Source organism: Pygoscelis adeliae, unplaced genomic scaffold (assembly GCF_000699105.1).
Source record: "Pygoscelis adeliae isolate BGI_AS28 unplaced genomic scaffold, ASM69910v1 Scaffold294, whole genome shotgun sequence".
Taxonomy (NCBI): Eukaryota; Metazoa; Chordata; class Aves; order Sphenisciformes; family Spheniscidae; genus Pygoscelis; species Pygoscelis adeliae.
Genome location: NW_008824722.1, coordinates 2,478,391 through 2,494,795, shown reverse-complemented (window position 1 = coordinate 2,494,795; position 16,405 = coordinate 2,478,391). Strand labels below are relative to the sequence as shown.

Here is a 16,405-nt window from a genome sequence, read left to right as displayed (position 1 = left end):
TTTTTTTTTTTTTTTTTTTTTTTTTATTTGGGCAATGCCCTTAACAACATGCTTTAACTTTTGGTCAGCCCTGAATTGGTCAGGCAGTTGGACTAGATAATCATTGTAGGTCTGTTCCAGCTGAAATATTTTATTCTAAAACCTGCTCCAGTGGTCATCTAAGAAAGCTTAAGTCACTTGCAATGCATTTCCCAGGAGACAAGATCCTCGCTTCCAAAGCATGTTCTCAATTGTTCTTTGAAGCTTTTTTGAAATGCTGTAACTAAAGAGAATGATGTGTGAGTGACAATCATTTTGTCATAATCCTGAAGGCTCCGTTGACTAAATCTCAAGCAATCTAAAAGATAACTCTATGACCACCTAATTCACAGTGAAATCTGGACTAGTATCAAAATTTTATCTGGAGATTAGGAAGTCATCCATTCTGCCATCTACTTCTAAGTGAATCAGTTCCCAAACATTTCAAAAAGAAGGTGGTGTTTAGGAATGTTCTCATACAGTGGTGAAATGGCTCTATTTTCAGTTCATTCAAATGGTAAAAATGAATTGTTTGCCATTGTTCCGGGAAGTATAAAGTCTCCAGATCCAGTCTAGCAATGCTCATGGATCTTTTAGTGACCTGAATATCCATGTGAAACAGACAAAAGTAATGAATGAGAAATCTTTTGACATCAAGTAACGACAAGGAATAATTTTGCTGGAGGTCTTCATCTTGCCTTTAAGGGTTCAGGCTTACATTTCAAAAGCATTTTCAAACATTCTAAAGAGCAAATGATGGAAATAAGCGGAGAGTGCAATAGAAAACTAAGTTCTGCCAGTAAGACCAGTATGATGATGGGTCCAAAGAATGAGTTTGAATGGGTAGCACCAGAAACTGACAGATATTCTACTAGGACTAAGGAAGAAAACTCCATCATCCAGCTGAGAAAGTATCAGTACTAATCAGAAGAGTTTATGTGGAAGAGGCTAGAGATAAACAACTGATCCAAAACATTTGTGCATCTTTAACATTAAGGAGCCTAGAGTTTTATGACACTGCACAAGCATAACAGGAGAAAACAATCTGTCCTCTTTTCCATAGATTTTTACTCATAATGGGAACTATCTGCAAATTTATCCAACACAGCTCCTCAGGCTTCTGAAAGAGTAAACTTCAACTACCACAAGAACCAACTGTTGTAAGACAGAACATCAAGTTCTCTTTTCACACCCAATCTTTCCCTCACAAAACCAAAAATCCTCAAATAAGCTGATCTGAAAAATGCTTTTGTACATCAAAGAATAATCTTTCTCAATCTTAAGGAAAATATCTATCTTAGCTTTAATAATGCCTTCTTATAGCAACCTAATAGCCGAGTAAGGAAGAAGCCTAAAATACTATATATTTTCATTGAGCAGGTTACCTGCACAGCCAGTCATTTCTCTTCTGAGGACATTTTTCTGCCTAAGAGACAGACTATTCCTGATAAAAACAGACGTCAGTTTGTGAAAAGTTGTGTTTCAGATTTAGAGGCAAAACTGTAAAAACACTGTCAATATGCTCAAAAAGCCAGCTAGAAAAGACCAATATGACAACTTTGCAAGCCCAACTTCAGAACTAAGCAACAAGCTGTAGGTTTTTGAGGTAATCAAATTATAAACTTGTCCTGGTTTTGACAGGGATAGAGTTAATTTCCTTCCTGGTAGCTGGTACAATGCTGTGTTTTGGATTTAGGATGAGAATAATGTTGATAACACACCGATGTTTTAGTTGTTGCTAAGTGGTGCTTACACTAGTCAAGGACTTTTCAGCTTCCCATGCTCTACCGACTGAGAAGGCTGGAGGTGCACAAGAAGCTGGGAGGGGGCACGGCCAGGGCAGCTGATCCCAACTGGCCAAAGGGACATTCCATACCATGGGACGTCATGCTCAGTACATAAAATGGGGAAGCTGGCCAGGGGGGCCGCTGCTCGGGGACTGGCTGTGCATCGGTCGGCGGGTGGTGAGCAACTGCACCGTGCATCACTTGCTTTGTGTATTATTATCATCATGTTATTGTTATTATCATTTTATTTCAATTATTAAACTGTTTTTATCTCAACCCATGAGTTTTTCTCACTTCTACTCTTCCAATTCTCTCCCCCATCCCACCGGGGGGGAGGGGGGGAAGTGAGCAAGCGAGCAGCTGCACGACAAAACTTTAAGATATTCTATACATTAAAATAAGAAAAAGATTGCTGTAAAAAAATTAAATAATCCTGTTGGCCTCATATTCTTCCTTTGGTTAGCTCTTTGTGTAAAGCAACTAAAGGGTGACATTTGCTCAGTACTAAATTCCTGAATGGAACCTCAATTGGGCCGATGATGTAGAAGCAAGAGCAGGAGGATTCTATTTCCTCTTCTATAGCACAGTAGACGCATAGTTAACCAAATAAAAGTCAGTTATTTTTGTCACTGAAGGAAAAGACAGCTTTAAATAACACTCAGAAGATGGAATGGTTTAGACTACAGGAGGAGATAAGTTACCATTTGCTGATGACAAGCCTTGCTGCTGTTAGATAGAATTAGTCTCAAGAGGAGGCTACATGAAATTAAGGGAAACAGAACTCAAGAAAAAAGGCACTAGGTGTTTCAAAAGACTTATTTTCCCCATCAGATAAAAACAAAACCAAAAACCCCTCTAGGAGAACATGTGAAAAGTTTTCTTTTTTCCCCCTGCACTGAGAGCTAAAGAAAGAATAGAACAGTAAAGATAATCTCATAGCATTCAAAGCTACTGCTTTAAAAGACCAGGGAAGTGGCAAAGGCAAGACTTCCTTTATACCTTCTGCTGTTTTGATTTGGGAGAAAGATGAAGGCGTTCATATTTAGAGAAGGACCAACAGCTGAGACCTGAGCACTAGCTCAGTAATGATCAGCTATTGAGAAATATTGCAGCACCAAACTGTCAGCTCAGTTTTCTTCAGTAGGACCAACATATATATACCCTGAACCTTCCTTTTTTTATCTATTCCCTAGAACAGCAGGTTTCATTTGGCATTTCAACCCATGCATTAATATACATATAAAATATTTGTATGTATATGGTATATATCAATCCGACTGCATTGTCACATTTCCTAGGAATAAGCGATATGAATCTTAACTATTTAGTTTTAAAAAAAACGTAATACATTTCAGCTTGTCTTTTCTATTTGCACTAGTTACACTACTTTGTGTAGAATTGCTTATTTTTAAGGTTGTTGAAACATTTGGACTTTTTTTTGTTATAATATAAATCAACTATAACCCACTGAGAACTGCAAGTTGACAGCTGTCACATTCTAGCAAAGAGACAGGCAGTGTTCAGCCTTTTCTGGTTCTGATTCTCTCCCAGGTGACAGATCAGCATACCCCACTCCTGCTGTGATAGCAAAAAGCAAGAACAAGTTCTAGACGAGAAAACAGAGAGAAGTGTGAACTTCACTTTCTTCCCATTCTCTATCCCATATTTCCCCCTTCTCTTCAAGGTAGTATTCAACTCTGTATCACTTTTTCAGTTCTTTTATTTCTGAAAAGTTTTAATCCTGCTGCATACTGAGGTTTCTGAACTACTGCATTTTATCACCTCTAAATAATGGAAGAAGTCATTAAACAGAAGCATTATCCAGTCTGCTTTAGATATTAAAAAAAATAGGCAGACAAGACTGAAAATTCACTGATTTCTGTTACAGAGGTTCACTAGAACGAGCAAAATTGAATAACCACATTATTAAAAGATTATAAATGGAAGTTCACACATGGCAGACATTGGTCCTTCATCTCACTGAAAGCTCATATCTTAGAAATGTGGGGTTCTACATCAATGAACCTCTGTGTCAGACTCAATGGCAGTTTTGTGATGCAGACAAATAGCTATTTGAAACTGGTTTGAGACAGCCAATGTTTTTAACCTGAGGCAAACTTGTATTGTAGTGATAGAAATAAGGCTATTAATGAACTCACCAATATTTAACTATTCCTGTTGGGCCTCCCATTGGTCAAATTTCACAAATCTAGCACTGTACTGCCCAGGGCAAGAAAATGAAATAGGAACCATTTTCATTATGAAAAGGTTAAAGCTCTTCCTATTTAGGGGAGGGAATCAGGACTCAGTATTAGTTTATACTGGAAATGAATTGTTTGATAAGCCCAGTATATAGTCAAGTGAACAAATTTTAAAAGAAGCCTCAAATCTGTATTTTTGCATCTCAGACTTAATGTTTTTCTAGAACAGAAAAATTCACATTCTATACTGCTCTCTACAGTAACATAATAGTAAAACATTACAAAATTAGAGGCTAATCTTTATACTGAAGATGTTTCTAACTGACTTCTAGCTCAAGATTCAATGAGAACAAAAAAGTAGTCAGTAGTTGCTACAGCAAACACAGACACACCTTCCAGCTTAGAGGAGAAGCAGAAAGTGAGATCTTTCCATCAATGCAGGCAAGTAACAGCTTCAGTCACCAGAAAGCTTTTACTGAGCACAGCCACATCACATATCTGCATACGCACTAAGAATAAAAGTGAAAATGATAGTGTACTGTATAGAAATTCACCTTTGGAGTTACAGTATGGATCATAACTCTAAAGTTTCTCTCCTGTTTCCCCCTCTCTCTTTGCAGTACCAGTCCTTAACAATGCAGTTACTAGGGCACAATGGTAATAGAAGTCTGTAAGAAGATAGCAAAGTTAGAGGAAAAAAATTAACATGAACAGATACCCTGGAGATTCTCTGTTTTAGTCCAATGCTGTCCTAGAGACCAATGGTACCTGCTTGGCTGCCTTTTTTGCCGTTGCACTGTGACAATGCTTACACCAGGAAGAGGAGGACATAACGACATAACAGAACTACCCCATTAAATGCTGCTCCAACCACTTAGCAACACAGTCATTTCAAGGTCTCGAGGCCCTCAGAAACTGCAAACCTTCCTCCAGCCCCATAGGCTGGAACTGTAGCAGCACTAAAGAAGTCACCAGTTGGAAAGCTCAGCCACACTTCACTGCTGGCACCAAAAGCCCCTTTCACAGCTACTTCCTTCTTAACATCTTTCTCTCTAAAAAGTCTGTTCTACACCTGACACTGAAGCTGACAACTCCCTGAAGGGCTAGTTTTTACCTTCCTACTCTCAACAGTAACTGAACTTGGTGTTATTATTCCCACTTAACAAATGGAGAGCAGGTCAGGAAACAAGGCACAAGTCTAAAACAAACCACGTGAAATCAATTACTTTCCAGTCCTGTGCATTGTCATTTGGATGAAGCTTTAGATCTCTTGCTATTTGAAATTCCAATTAGAGACTGAAATTTTTAATAGTGTTGTTTCAGACACCAGGACAGTAATGCATTTCAGTTTGTTTCCTGTGTCTATTACCCTTGTGTGCTTGTGAGTGCCAGCTAAGTTTAGTAACTAATTAGACTGGAGTCACAATTCCATTAGAGGTCTGGATCAGTAATTCACCAAGCAGGAAACAAAACATCTCTTGTTGAAATAAGTGTAGCTTTGAGTTTTTTTTTTTTTTTTTAAAGAAAAGAGTTTAAAGAGGAAGAAGTCATCCAGTAGCTATACAAACCTCATTGTGTCTTCCATTTTAGAAGCCACAAAATAGGTCACACTCAAATCAAGTGAAACCTCTGGCTGACATAAGTATTTTAAATTAGCTGAGCTTTGACATGGGAGTAACAGCTATCAAAGATCATCCTGAACATAATTAGTAGTTGCAATACTAATTTTTTTCTTTGTATTGAAATTGGACAGTTTCAATACAAACACTACTTTCCATTGTTCTCAACAAAGCCTACTAAGCAGCTGCAAAAACACTCCTTCAACAAAGAACAACTGAGTAAGGTCATTACCAAGGAAGGAGCAAGCAGTTAACACAAAAGATTTGACGACCCTGTAAAAAGGGCAGCTTATTGGTATAGTACAAAGAATCTTATAATACTAGGAAAGCATAAGGGCCTAGGGTTTCCTCAGAGAGATGTATATAAACCAGTGCTATTCTGCTATTGCATAGTAGGAGGTTACAACTAGGGGTGAGGGGATAAACAAAAGCATCAATACATTTGAAAAAGAGAAGAACTTTAAGTATTAGCACCAAGAAGGAAACAGCTAGCTTGGAAAGATTACAATATTATAAAACCCTTGTAACAAGTACATAAGGATTAACCCACTGTAGGTCTTAGAAACTGCAAAAGCAAAAGCAAGCCGAGGTCAGCATGGAATCCCTGGCAGAATGTGATCTGGTACTAAAGTATTTAAAATTCAACCAAACTCTAGAAGCAGTAAGAGACAAAGCTTTGAAAGTTCCACAAATACTCAGAATCCCATAGCTGTCTGACAAAATGCACACAAATCCCAGAGTAAAACAATACACCTCTGCCTCAATGAAGGGGAAATCTCTAGCTTTTCGGTCTTATGCATTGCCGTAGGATGGTCAATGAGAAACAGCACTGTTGTCTCCCTGCTTTGCAAAGCTCCCCAACTTGCTAGATAAAGAAATAGAAGCAATGGATAGAAATCGGTGCACCCAGCCCTCACCCCACTTCACAACAGACAAGGCAGAGCATGTTGACTTCCTTCCACACAAATGTGTATCTTCATGTATCTTCATCGACCTTTGCAAAAAAAGTGAAAGGGTCAGTGTTCAGAGCCACTCCTGACTCAAACAGCTTTCACTACCTGTATAATTGTTATTTGTGCTGTGCTTGATACTGGGATTCACTGGGGCTTAACAGGCTTGTAAGTACTGCCGAAAGAGAAGAGTTAAATAATAAACCTGTACACAGACGAGTTTTACCCAAGAGGGATACAATGGCCTTGTATATCAGACAGAACTAGAATTTCAGGTCACTTAGTATTCCCACAGTCTTCCCAAATCCCCATTTCACATTGTCCCATCCCCTTGGTCTTCGAAGCTCTTTCAGTGTATCTATTCGCTACATGCGTAAGAGTTCAGCAGCTCTTAGAGGACGAGAAAGGGTTGGGGGAAATGCAAGTTTGTCAGAGGAGCAAATAATTCCACAAATCTTGTAAGTGTTTCTGTGTCAAGTCTTGGAGGCTTGTTAAGGGGCAAGTGATTGAGAACATATTTACATAAAATCTTAAGTCCAGCTTCAGAAGTACAACAAAAAGAAAGAAACAAAAAATAGTCACCTTTGGGTGACTTTGGGACTTGCTTTCCTCAACCACATCTGAATATAAAGACAACTACAAAGTTGCCAAGTTTACATGCCATACTGGTCACCTCCAAACCACCCCACACCCACATTGACCCCCTGTCCCCAAACAAAGAGTCCCCCCAAAAAGCCTGGGGGTAGGGGGGAGAGCGAGCACAAAATCACTAGAGCTCTGCTGGCCTATGTAACTGCATTAACAAAGCATAGCAACAAGGAGAAATGTTGCCTCTCTAACCTTCAAAGACTGTACTACTTCATATACTACTACCCTTCCTGCCTTAACATTCTCATCTTGTAGTGCTACACACTTCCAAGGTTCACTTATCCTTTCCCCCCTCCCCGAGGAAATATAGAAAACCATAAACGTAACTATGAAGGCTATAACTACAAAAAGTAAAAGGTATTTGTATTGAACTATAGAGAAACAGAGTAATTTTTTATACCTTGAATAGAATGTCGCTAATTAAAGCATTTGAATTACCTAAGAATACATGCCAGAAAAAATACTGTATTAAAAAAAGGATATTAAGCAAGCAAGCACTCCTGCAGCATGCAATGAGATGGTTGACTTGGGAGGCTAATGAATTAGTACAAACAATTTAAATCTAATTTAATTTAACAATGTAGAGCATTTGTGCATTGCAAAGCAACAGATAGTCATTTGTTTCTTCATTAAATCAAGGATAAAATTGTTGATTATCCTTCCATGAATTATTTTATTGAAGAGGATGGCAAACAAATTTTATATTTAGTCATAAAAGTTCATGGCTAGTCCCCAAACAAGCAAATGTAACCAGTGAAGGGTACCAGTGAACATAATATAGACCAGCTGTGGTTTAGGGCAACATATTGTTCAGCCAAAACAGATTCTCACATTTTAACAGCTAGTGAACAAATGTTTATACAGAAAATTAATATAGCATTTTAAGTTTACTTTTTATTTCCACAAAACATATCTAAACAGCACAATTTACTATTCAAAATTTACTATTCACAATCTACTATTCACAATCTTTAAATGTGTTAAAATTATACGTTGAGAATGCTGAGCATTTGGTACTGCCAGAAGTACTAAAATGATGAACCCCCCCTCTATTTTACAGATAAATTTATGAACTTGCCTCAAAAGTGTTACCGGTGATATCAAATTCTGGTGGAACAAAGGCACCCTCTGGATCATCTTTGAAAGCAGAAGGAAATGTGTCAGATCAGAAATTAGTAGTCTTGCTTGTTTAAAAAACAAACCAATGTGATGATACAAATTTAATGATACAGTTATATCTGATACGAAAGAAACTATGTATACAGCAGTATTTTGGTTCACTCATATCTGATGTACAAAGAACTTGTTATCCATGGTTCTAGTAAGTAAAATAAAGTGCTATTTTCAAACTTTCCGCAAGAAGATACCATACTTTTCCTACTAAGAAACAAAACAGACACAGAAATACATTTACCATGCCTAACCACTTCTTGCCTTCAGACATTTGTGTTTGGACCAAGTTATCACCTAAGCTGGTGTGGCTCAGCTGTGGCTTGCAGGTTTGATTTGATTAATGGGACATTTCCATTCACTATTTTCCACTGCAGACCTGGGGGATAAGGGTTCAAGCAGCAAAACCAACCTGAACAGCTAATTGCCTCTTCATCTACAGGCCAGCATAGAACCTTGACCTTTCTGCTTAGTTTGTTTTATGATAAGAGTTGAGGAAGCACATTCCCCACCTGTGTGCTGCTTAGCAGCAAACTGAGCTACTGCAGCAGCCACTTCTGAGTGATGAGGTGGAAGGAAAGAAGGAACATCTTAAGAGAGATCAGTGTTGCTGCTGCATCCAAGCATGTATGTAGTACCAAACTGTACTGATGTCACATGAACCCAGTAAAGAACACCGGGGGATTAAAAAAAGTGCCCGACTAAAAACCTACTCTTCACGTACATATTCAATTTACCTAGTCCACCCTTCTGTGAAGCCAATGGATGACTGAGATCATTTACAAGCAAAGACTGTAACTTTCCCTTCTCAACAAGGAGAAAAAAAAAGTATGCTCACAGGCGTAGCATACTCATCATAGCTTTAGCTCTAATAGAACTTTTGTGTCTGTATTTCAGAAATGAAATGCAAAGCTCTTTTATTGTGAAGATACTAAACTCAGTTATATGGTAGAGAGGACTTTTTTACATATTCATATATTTCAGCTACCTTGCATGACTGACTATCTAGATGCCACTAAACGATTTACAGTTCCTTATGATGTTCCTGATTCTACTTTCCCACTGAAAAAGAGGGGTAAGCAACTAATTCTGCATTCCCCCCACACCACATTTTTTCCTGATATTTGGGGGGGCAGTAGGGGAAGGCAACTAATGGACAGAAGATGTTTTATCGCCCCCCTGTCCCCCATCCCCAGACTATCGCTCCTTCTTTTCATCTCCCCACTACCTTTTCCCTTTCTTTCGATAGAACACTTTAAAGGCTGTACAGGCATATAATTTTTATCACTGGTAAAGCTCACTGTATTCTTTTAATATAATGTTTACAATGGAAATTTGTCTGATTTGAAGAGACAAGAAGATATCAGAGCCCTTGGCAGAACACCCTATTGAATGTTTGTCACTTTAGCACCACAGAACCTGCAGTAAGCAGAACTTACTGCTAAAGCAGAGGCAACAGGCTGTTCATTTTTTCTCATTGGCAAGCAAATCCAGAGGTTTTAATTTTCTTCTGGAAGAATAAATCCACAGGCAACAACTATAGGGAAGCACAAAGGACAACCTTCCCATGTGCCTGTCTAACAAACTGTATTTTAACCAACTAGTAACAAGATCTGAGGGAAAGGGGAAGAGAGAGTCAAAGACACAGTGGGGTGTGTGTGTGGGAAATAGAAAATATACATAACTTTTTGCATTCCTAGGAAAAACACAACTTTTGTTAAAGAGAACTAATGAAAAGTCTCTTCCTCAGAGACTAACATGACTTCAGGGAACAAAATCTTTGTACATTTGCTTTGCACGGGAATTTGTTATCCCACATTTTAAGTACTTGAATATGGCAAATTCCTGGATCAATTGTTTGCCAGCTATTCAATTAGACTAAAACATTTAAGAAGAAATTGATTTTTTTTTCTTTCCCAGCAGCAAGCAAAGATCTTAGTCGAGAGGCATTTTTCATCCACTAGATTTATTCTCTTCAACAAGTCTTTCATATACCCTTATGAATACAAAGCCAGCTTTTTTCTTTTTCTTTTTTTTAATTTCAAGTTATGATAAGCTCCTTAAAACAAAGGAAATTGATTCCACATTACCCTATTAACATGGAACTAAAAGTTGACTCACATATATTTGAGGAATTTAAGCACAAAACAAATATCACAATGATTATGAAGACATTTTCATCTTTATTGATTACATTTTATGATGTTACATGCTTATTTGAAATACTATCTTTAATTCTAAAGAAGGCAACAAATACTGATTTGTTGCGAAGTTACCTTACCCTATTTTTTCTAAATACTGTGATCTGGATTTCAACTAAAAGAATAAACGCTTATCCTGACATAGATTTAAAAATAAATTAGGTTAAAGAAAACATAACAAAAACCTGAATAGTGTGTATATGGACTAGAACGGTTCTTCTAGTTACAAGCTGACATAATTTTCAAAGGACTATAAAATAAGAGCTGGGTTTTTTGTTTTGTTTTGTAATATCCCTAACAGGCTCAAGACAGAGACTCTTGAGACGGGTCATGTGAAAAGGAACAGCAAGAATAACATGTTTTTTTGTAATTTTTTAACTTAAGCATCCCCCCATTCATCTGCTGTGATACCTGAAGATCTTACATGCTGCTACATACATTTTTAGCATCTTAAAATTAATTTCTCAGTCAGTCACCACACTTGCCAAGTCTAAAAATCATGACTTAAAAAAAAATTAATAAAAAAATCCGTTATTCAAGAAGAGAGCTTTCCTTTCTAACAGTGAATGTGCACTAGAATTGCCCCATTCTCTGTGGCCACAATCATCAAGATACATTGAATGTCAGATTTCTCTAGAAATAGAACATATCCATGAAATGAAAAGAACTGGAAAAGACCAAGAATGTGCTTTACATAGGTAGAGACTTGTGCACACAGATACACAAATACATAACCTACAGTGTTTAAAATGGCGATAAATTACATTCCCCTGGATTACGTTCCCCTGGATAAGTCTTAAAATAACTAGGAAGAATCTGCTAAGCAAACTCATAAAAGCCTTTGTCCATCAATCACAAAACTGAGCATGTAGTTTCATACAGACCTATACTCACCCATTCCTAACAAGTTCTTGTTTTCTCTTTATTTTAATTAAAAGTCTTAAGAATAGAATACAATGCTTTACTACAGCCTCCCACTATGAGTTTCTATAGTTCTAAAACAAATGGCCTGGAAACACAAATACTTACCACTGAGCTGTTCCATGAAGCATACATTGCCATTGGTGTTAAAAGCCAAAGTGTCAGGAGTGATGCAGAGTGTCTGGAAGATTGCAGAATGGGCAATGCTCTTCAGAGAATGGCAACACTCCAGGCAAATTGCCCAAATATCTTGCTCAGTAAGACAGCTATCTCGCAGGGACAAAATATCAGCAAGGGACACATTCTCCTGCCAAGATATGAATTCATAAATTACCCTGGATTTCATGACACTACTTTGTGTATCATAGATTACATTTGACACAATTGGCTGCGAACAATGTTTCCAGCAAGTTCTCAGACTTTCTAGGACACTGATTAACACCCCAAGAAACACTAAGTGCATGACTTTGCTCTTAACACAGAGAATCTCTTTAAGAAGCACAGTTAACCTGTACAAAGGTATCACAGTATGTTAACATCAAAAAAAAGACTTACTATGGGAGCTATGTAAGTTACATAAACACTGCATCAAATTTAGGGAAACAGACCATTTGGAGGTAAAAGCAGTGAGACTAAGTTAAAACATTTTGTTTAACCCGTCTCCCTTAATCTCTCCCAGATGCCTTTGGATAAACTACTTCAAAATTCTCTTCACAGCGGTTTTCCCTACCATCTGTGATCTGGGAAGAAGTACCCTCTAAATTAGCCTGTCTTAAGAATGATGCTGTTGTGAAGTTTAGTGGTGTAGACCATTTCATAAACACTCAAAAGCCAAATAAGCCACAGGAAAAGCATTCTTATACTTTGACTTAAAACCAAACACCTTGGTTGTCCTAGGCCTTCCCATTACACCCAGAGCTCTTAGTGATCAAAATAGTTTATGGACTTTATTTTGAAGTTACTGTCCTAAACTATAAGTCAACTTCCTTTGACCCTGTCATCACAGTAAGGCTATGAAGAGCTCCAAAAAAATGTGGCTCTAATGTGGCTTTTCCGGTCAAGATGTTCAGAAATGGTGCTTTGTTCAAAGCAGCTAGCCTTTTTATGCACATATTTTAGAATACAAAACTAATACATTACCCACAGCTACAGAAGTAAAAAGTTTTCATGAACTTAAAGGCGTGACAAAAAACATACAAAGAAAACATCAATTCCATCTGTACGAAAAATAAGCTAACAGAAAAACGGAAGTATCTACAGAAGTTACTTTGCATCAAAGCTATACCACTATTAATTACACATAAAACTTTTTCTCATTTATATGTAGTAATTAAGACTAAAGACTATACTTCTGAATGATACTAAATATACCTTGTATTGAAGATGTAGCTGCATACTACTTAGAATATAGAAAAAAGAAAGTATCTCATTGTCAGCAGAGCAGAATGTGAGATATCTTAAAGCTCAGAAAACTGTAGCAGTTTAAACTTTTAATCCCTTGGAAAATACAGTTATAACTTTCTTTACGTACCTCAGTACTGGAGAACATCAATGATATTTGGATTACCATTCACAGAAGGGCTAACAGTTTGTTAACATGTTGTTCAGAGAATTAAGTATTGCACTTACAATATCCTCCAAACAAGGACCAATCTTTAGTCTAAAAATTTATTTTGCTTTTTGGTCTAAAGCATAAATACTTAATAAATATGAGAAAAAACAGGTAGGAAATAAAGTGCACTCACTATTGTTTGGGAAACTTCACTTCTATTTTCAATATTCTAGTTTTCATCAGCCTAGATATGGATTGATTTACTAATGGCAGCATTACTACAGTGCCTTCTAGCACTGATCATGGACCCTGGTCTCATTGAGTTCAATCCTACATAATAATGAACAGTAAAAGCCCTTACAGTTCAGGTACATGAGACAAAAGGTCTCATTTTCTCTGTGCTGTGCTCAGCACCACATGCGTAATGCTGCCATCAGATTTTGAGGGTGAATGAGGAAGTTCTGCACATCTCTATGGGGAACTTCTTCAAAGCATGAAGGGCAGTACAGAGGTTCCCGTATCTGAAAACATAAACAAGGAGCTGGACCACAAACCATGAAGCTTTGAAGCTGACCAAACTGATAGGTAGGATGAGGATAGGCTTAGAAAGGAAAGACTAGCTGCTTATTCTATGGCCAAAAAAAAAGTTAAAAAAAAAAAAAAAGAAAAAAGAAGAAAAATAAGTTCTATGACCAAAGCAATGAACCAGTAATTATTTTTATTTTTAAGTCTCCTAGGATCATCCAGCTAGGTGACATGATGGCATCTGCCAAAACTGAAAAAAAAGTTTCACTAATCAAGATGCAAAATTATGAGAGTTTCATCTGTGCATATGGACAAGAAAGGCTCAATTTAGAGGTTATGTGAAATAACTAAAAACTGCAACCTTTAAGACAGTCTCAATATCAAATTGCAGTCACAGTCAGGACTTGATAGAATTTCTTTTGAGTCAAGCTTTGAGGTTGAGCTCTACAGAGGATATTAATCATGAGTAGCAATATCTACAGTTTAAACCTACAAAACCATCTTTGTCTTGTGGTTATTTGGAGAGTAAACGGAAGATGATGATCATCTCATGTCAGACAAACTTATCTTCCTTCCAGGGGATGGGAAAGTTAGGTAATATAGAAAAAAAGACAAAGGAAAAAGGAAAAAAGAAAAAAAAGGCCTATGAATGTTCAGCGGCTTCCATCAGCAATGGTTGGCTAGGTGAAGATAAAAACCGAAACAAAACACCACCACCACCACAACCATACAGCAAGCCGCCTTCTTTTCAATGCTCCAGGACGTGAAGCGATTTACCTCACAGAAGCCATGTATTTCTCAAATGACCATACTGTCTTGACCTTAGTTATTAAAGCTGCTATTGCGGCAAAGCAAGGTCTTTGTAGAGAATGTAGCATTGAAAACACCAAGATGTGCATTTGATTAGTTTGCATCCCCAAAGCAATATGGAAACAAAGTTTTCACTGTGGGGGAAAAAAATAATCCTTTAAAAACTGTAACACAGGAGTTTCTGGCACGCTGAAGCTTCTGGCAAGCCATGACTTCAGTACTTTGGACCACTGAAAGCTGGTTCACTCAAATTACAAGAAAACTCACGCATGTTATGTCAGAGATACTGATGCCTTTTCTCTCTTGTCTCATTATCAGTAAAAGACACTTGTAATAGCAATTACTGTTTAATAACTATGAAAAGTGAACTGGTCAGACAACCATGCTTTAATTATTTACTTTAGTTCTCAGTTTTCCCTTGTATGTTCTTCAGAAAGTATTAAACAGTTCAGAGGAAGAGAGAGCAGGAAGAGAAAATAAATTAATTTGCCACACAACTTCTTAAAAAATTTGAAATTAAATATTAAGGAGTGTGAGACAAAGAAAGTCCTAGCAAAGAAAGGCATTTGAAATACACCTTCACCCTCAGTATTTCCTACTCTTCAGCTCAGGCAGCTTCTTGCTTCACATATTGGCTTTTGTAAACCACATACATCAGACACCAACCTCATTCCTTATACTATGTACAGTGATGAGAAGCACAGGCTCCACTAAATGACTAAGCAGCTGAGAGTTAGGTACATCAGCATTTGCAGCTCTCTGGCACCTAAGTCTTTTTGCCAAGATAATTCACGCAAAATTCAAAACAATCTATTCCAGAATCATGGAAAATGTGGCAAACACCATTCATTAAATTCATCGTGTTTGTAGAAAACCACTGGGTTGCCTGGGTAAGCTCACTGACTACTCTTCAAAGCAGCCCTTTTTTATTAACTTCTCTAATCACCAGGTGCTAGGTCATGCTCATTCTCTCCACAAGAATATTGAAAATATCCATGTGCCTGGAATAACTAAATAGAAGGCACTGGTAGGAATCCACAATTAAAGTATATATTGAGCAGGTGAGAAAAATGGGCTCGGGTCACCCTCACACAGAAGAGTTGACCCTCAGCCTTCTCCCATACTGAAGAAATACTCTAATGTGTAAAAAGGAGGCCACTACCACCTTCCTTCTTCTTTATTTTGCATGGGCCAGTCTGAGAGGGCCTACTACACTGAACGCTACAGATGATGGGAGGAAGAGCCAAACTGCTGAGCCATTAGATGGCTTATGAAAGCTGGAAGGGTCTTTTCATTTTCAAACACACTTTTAAATCCTGATTCAACTTGGGTTCTTGACATGGCAAATAAGAAAGCTGTACAATCTGGTTTGGGGAATAAGTGGCTCACATATGGTTCACCAAACTTTTACTTTAAAAAAAGAAAAAAAACAAACATTTTGCCCAAACATTCACTAGGGGTAAGGAACATACTTCATGTGGAAAGATACAAAGAATGATGAGCAAGAGCAATGAAAAGTAAGTGCAAAACCAAGTACAAATGCAGACAAATGTGACAACAGAACTGGGTTTAGCTACAGGTTATTTGGCATAACAACTGAACAAACAGATTTAACAGGTTGGTTTTTTTTTTTTTTATTTCCCAGTGACAAGGCCTTTTTACACAGGGCAGCAAGAAATGGCTGCACAAAAATCTGGTTGGTGGCTACTAGAAACCCCTTTGCCCACATAAGAAATCTCCCTTTATCAGGCGTGACAAGGACACGTACTACCCGACTGCAGCATTAACCCACGGCTACGACAGGAGTTACGAGACACCCCACACGCGAGGACCGTGACTTTGCTGTTGTGTGGAGAAGGCGCACGGGGATGGACTAAGCCCAACTTGGCAGATGGGATCACCGGGCAGGAGAAAGCGAGGAACCCGCGGTGAACACACGGAAAGCTAACGGTTATGTCGACACGGCCTGGCCGCTCCCGGCAGGGCGGGTGAGCCCCGGGCTC

General features: G+C 37.9%; 1 protein-coding gene across 1 annotated transcript in view; it reads right to left on the bottom strand.

Annotated features, from left to right (window-relative positions):
- KNDC1 (kinase non-catalytic C-lobe domain (KIND) containing 1) overlaps positions 1–16,405 on the bottom strand; it is a 68,286-nt gene that overhangs the window by 50,851 nt on the left and 1,030 nt on the right. Inside the window, exons 2-3 of the mRNA XM_009323322.1 lie at positions 11,624–12,024; positions 8,302–8,360 (exon numbers count right to left, since the gene is read on the bottom strand). Coding sequence (XP_009321597.1) covers positions 8,302–8,360; positions 11,624–12,024 — 460 coding nt within the window. The remainder of the gene's footprint in view (positions 1–8,301; positions 8,361–11,623; positions 12,025–16,405) is intronic.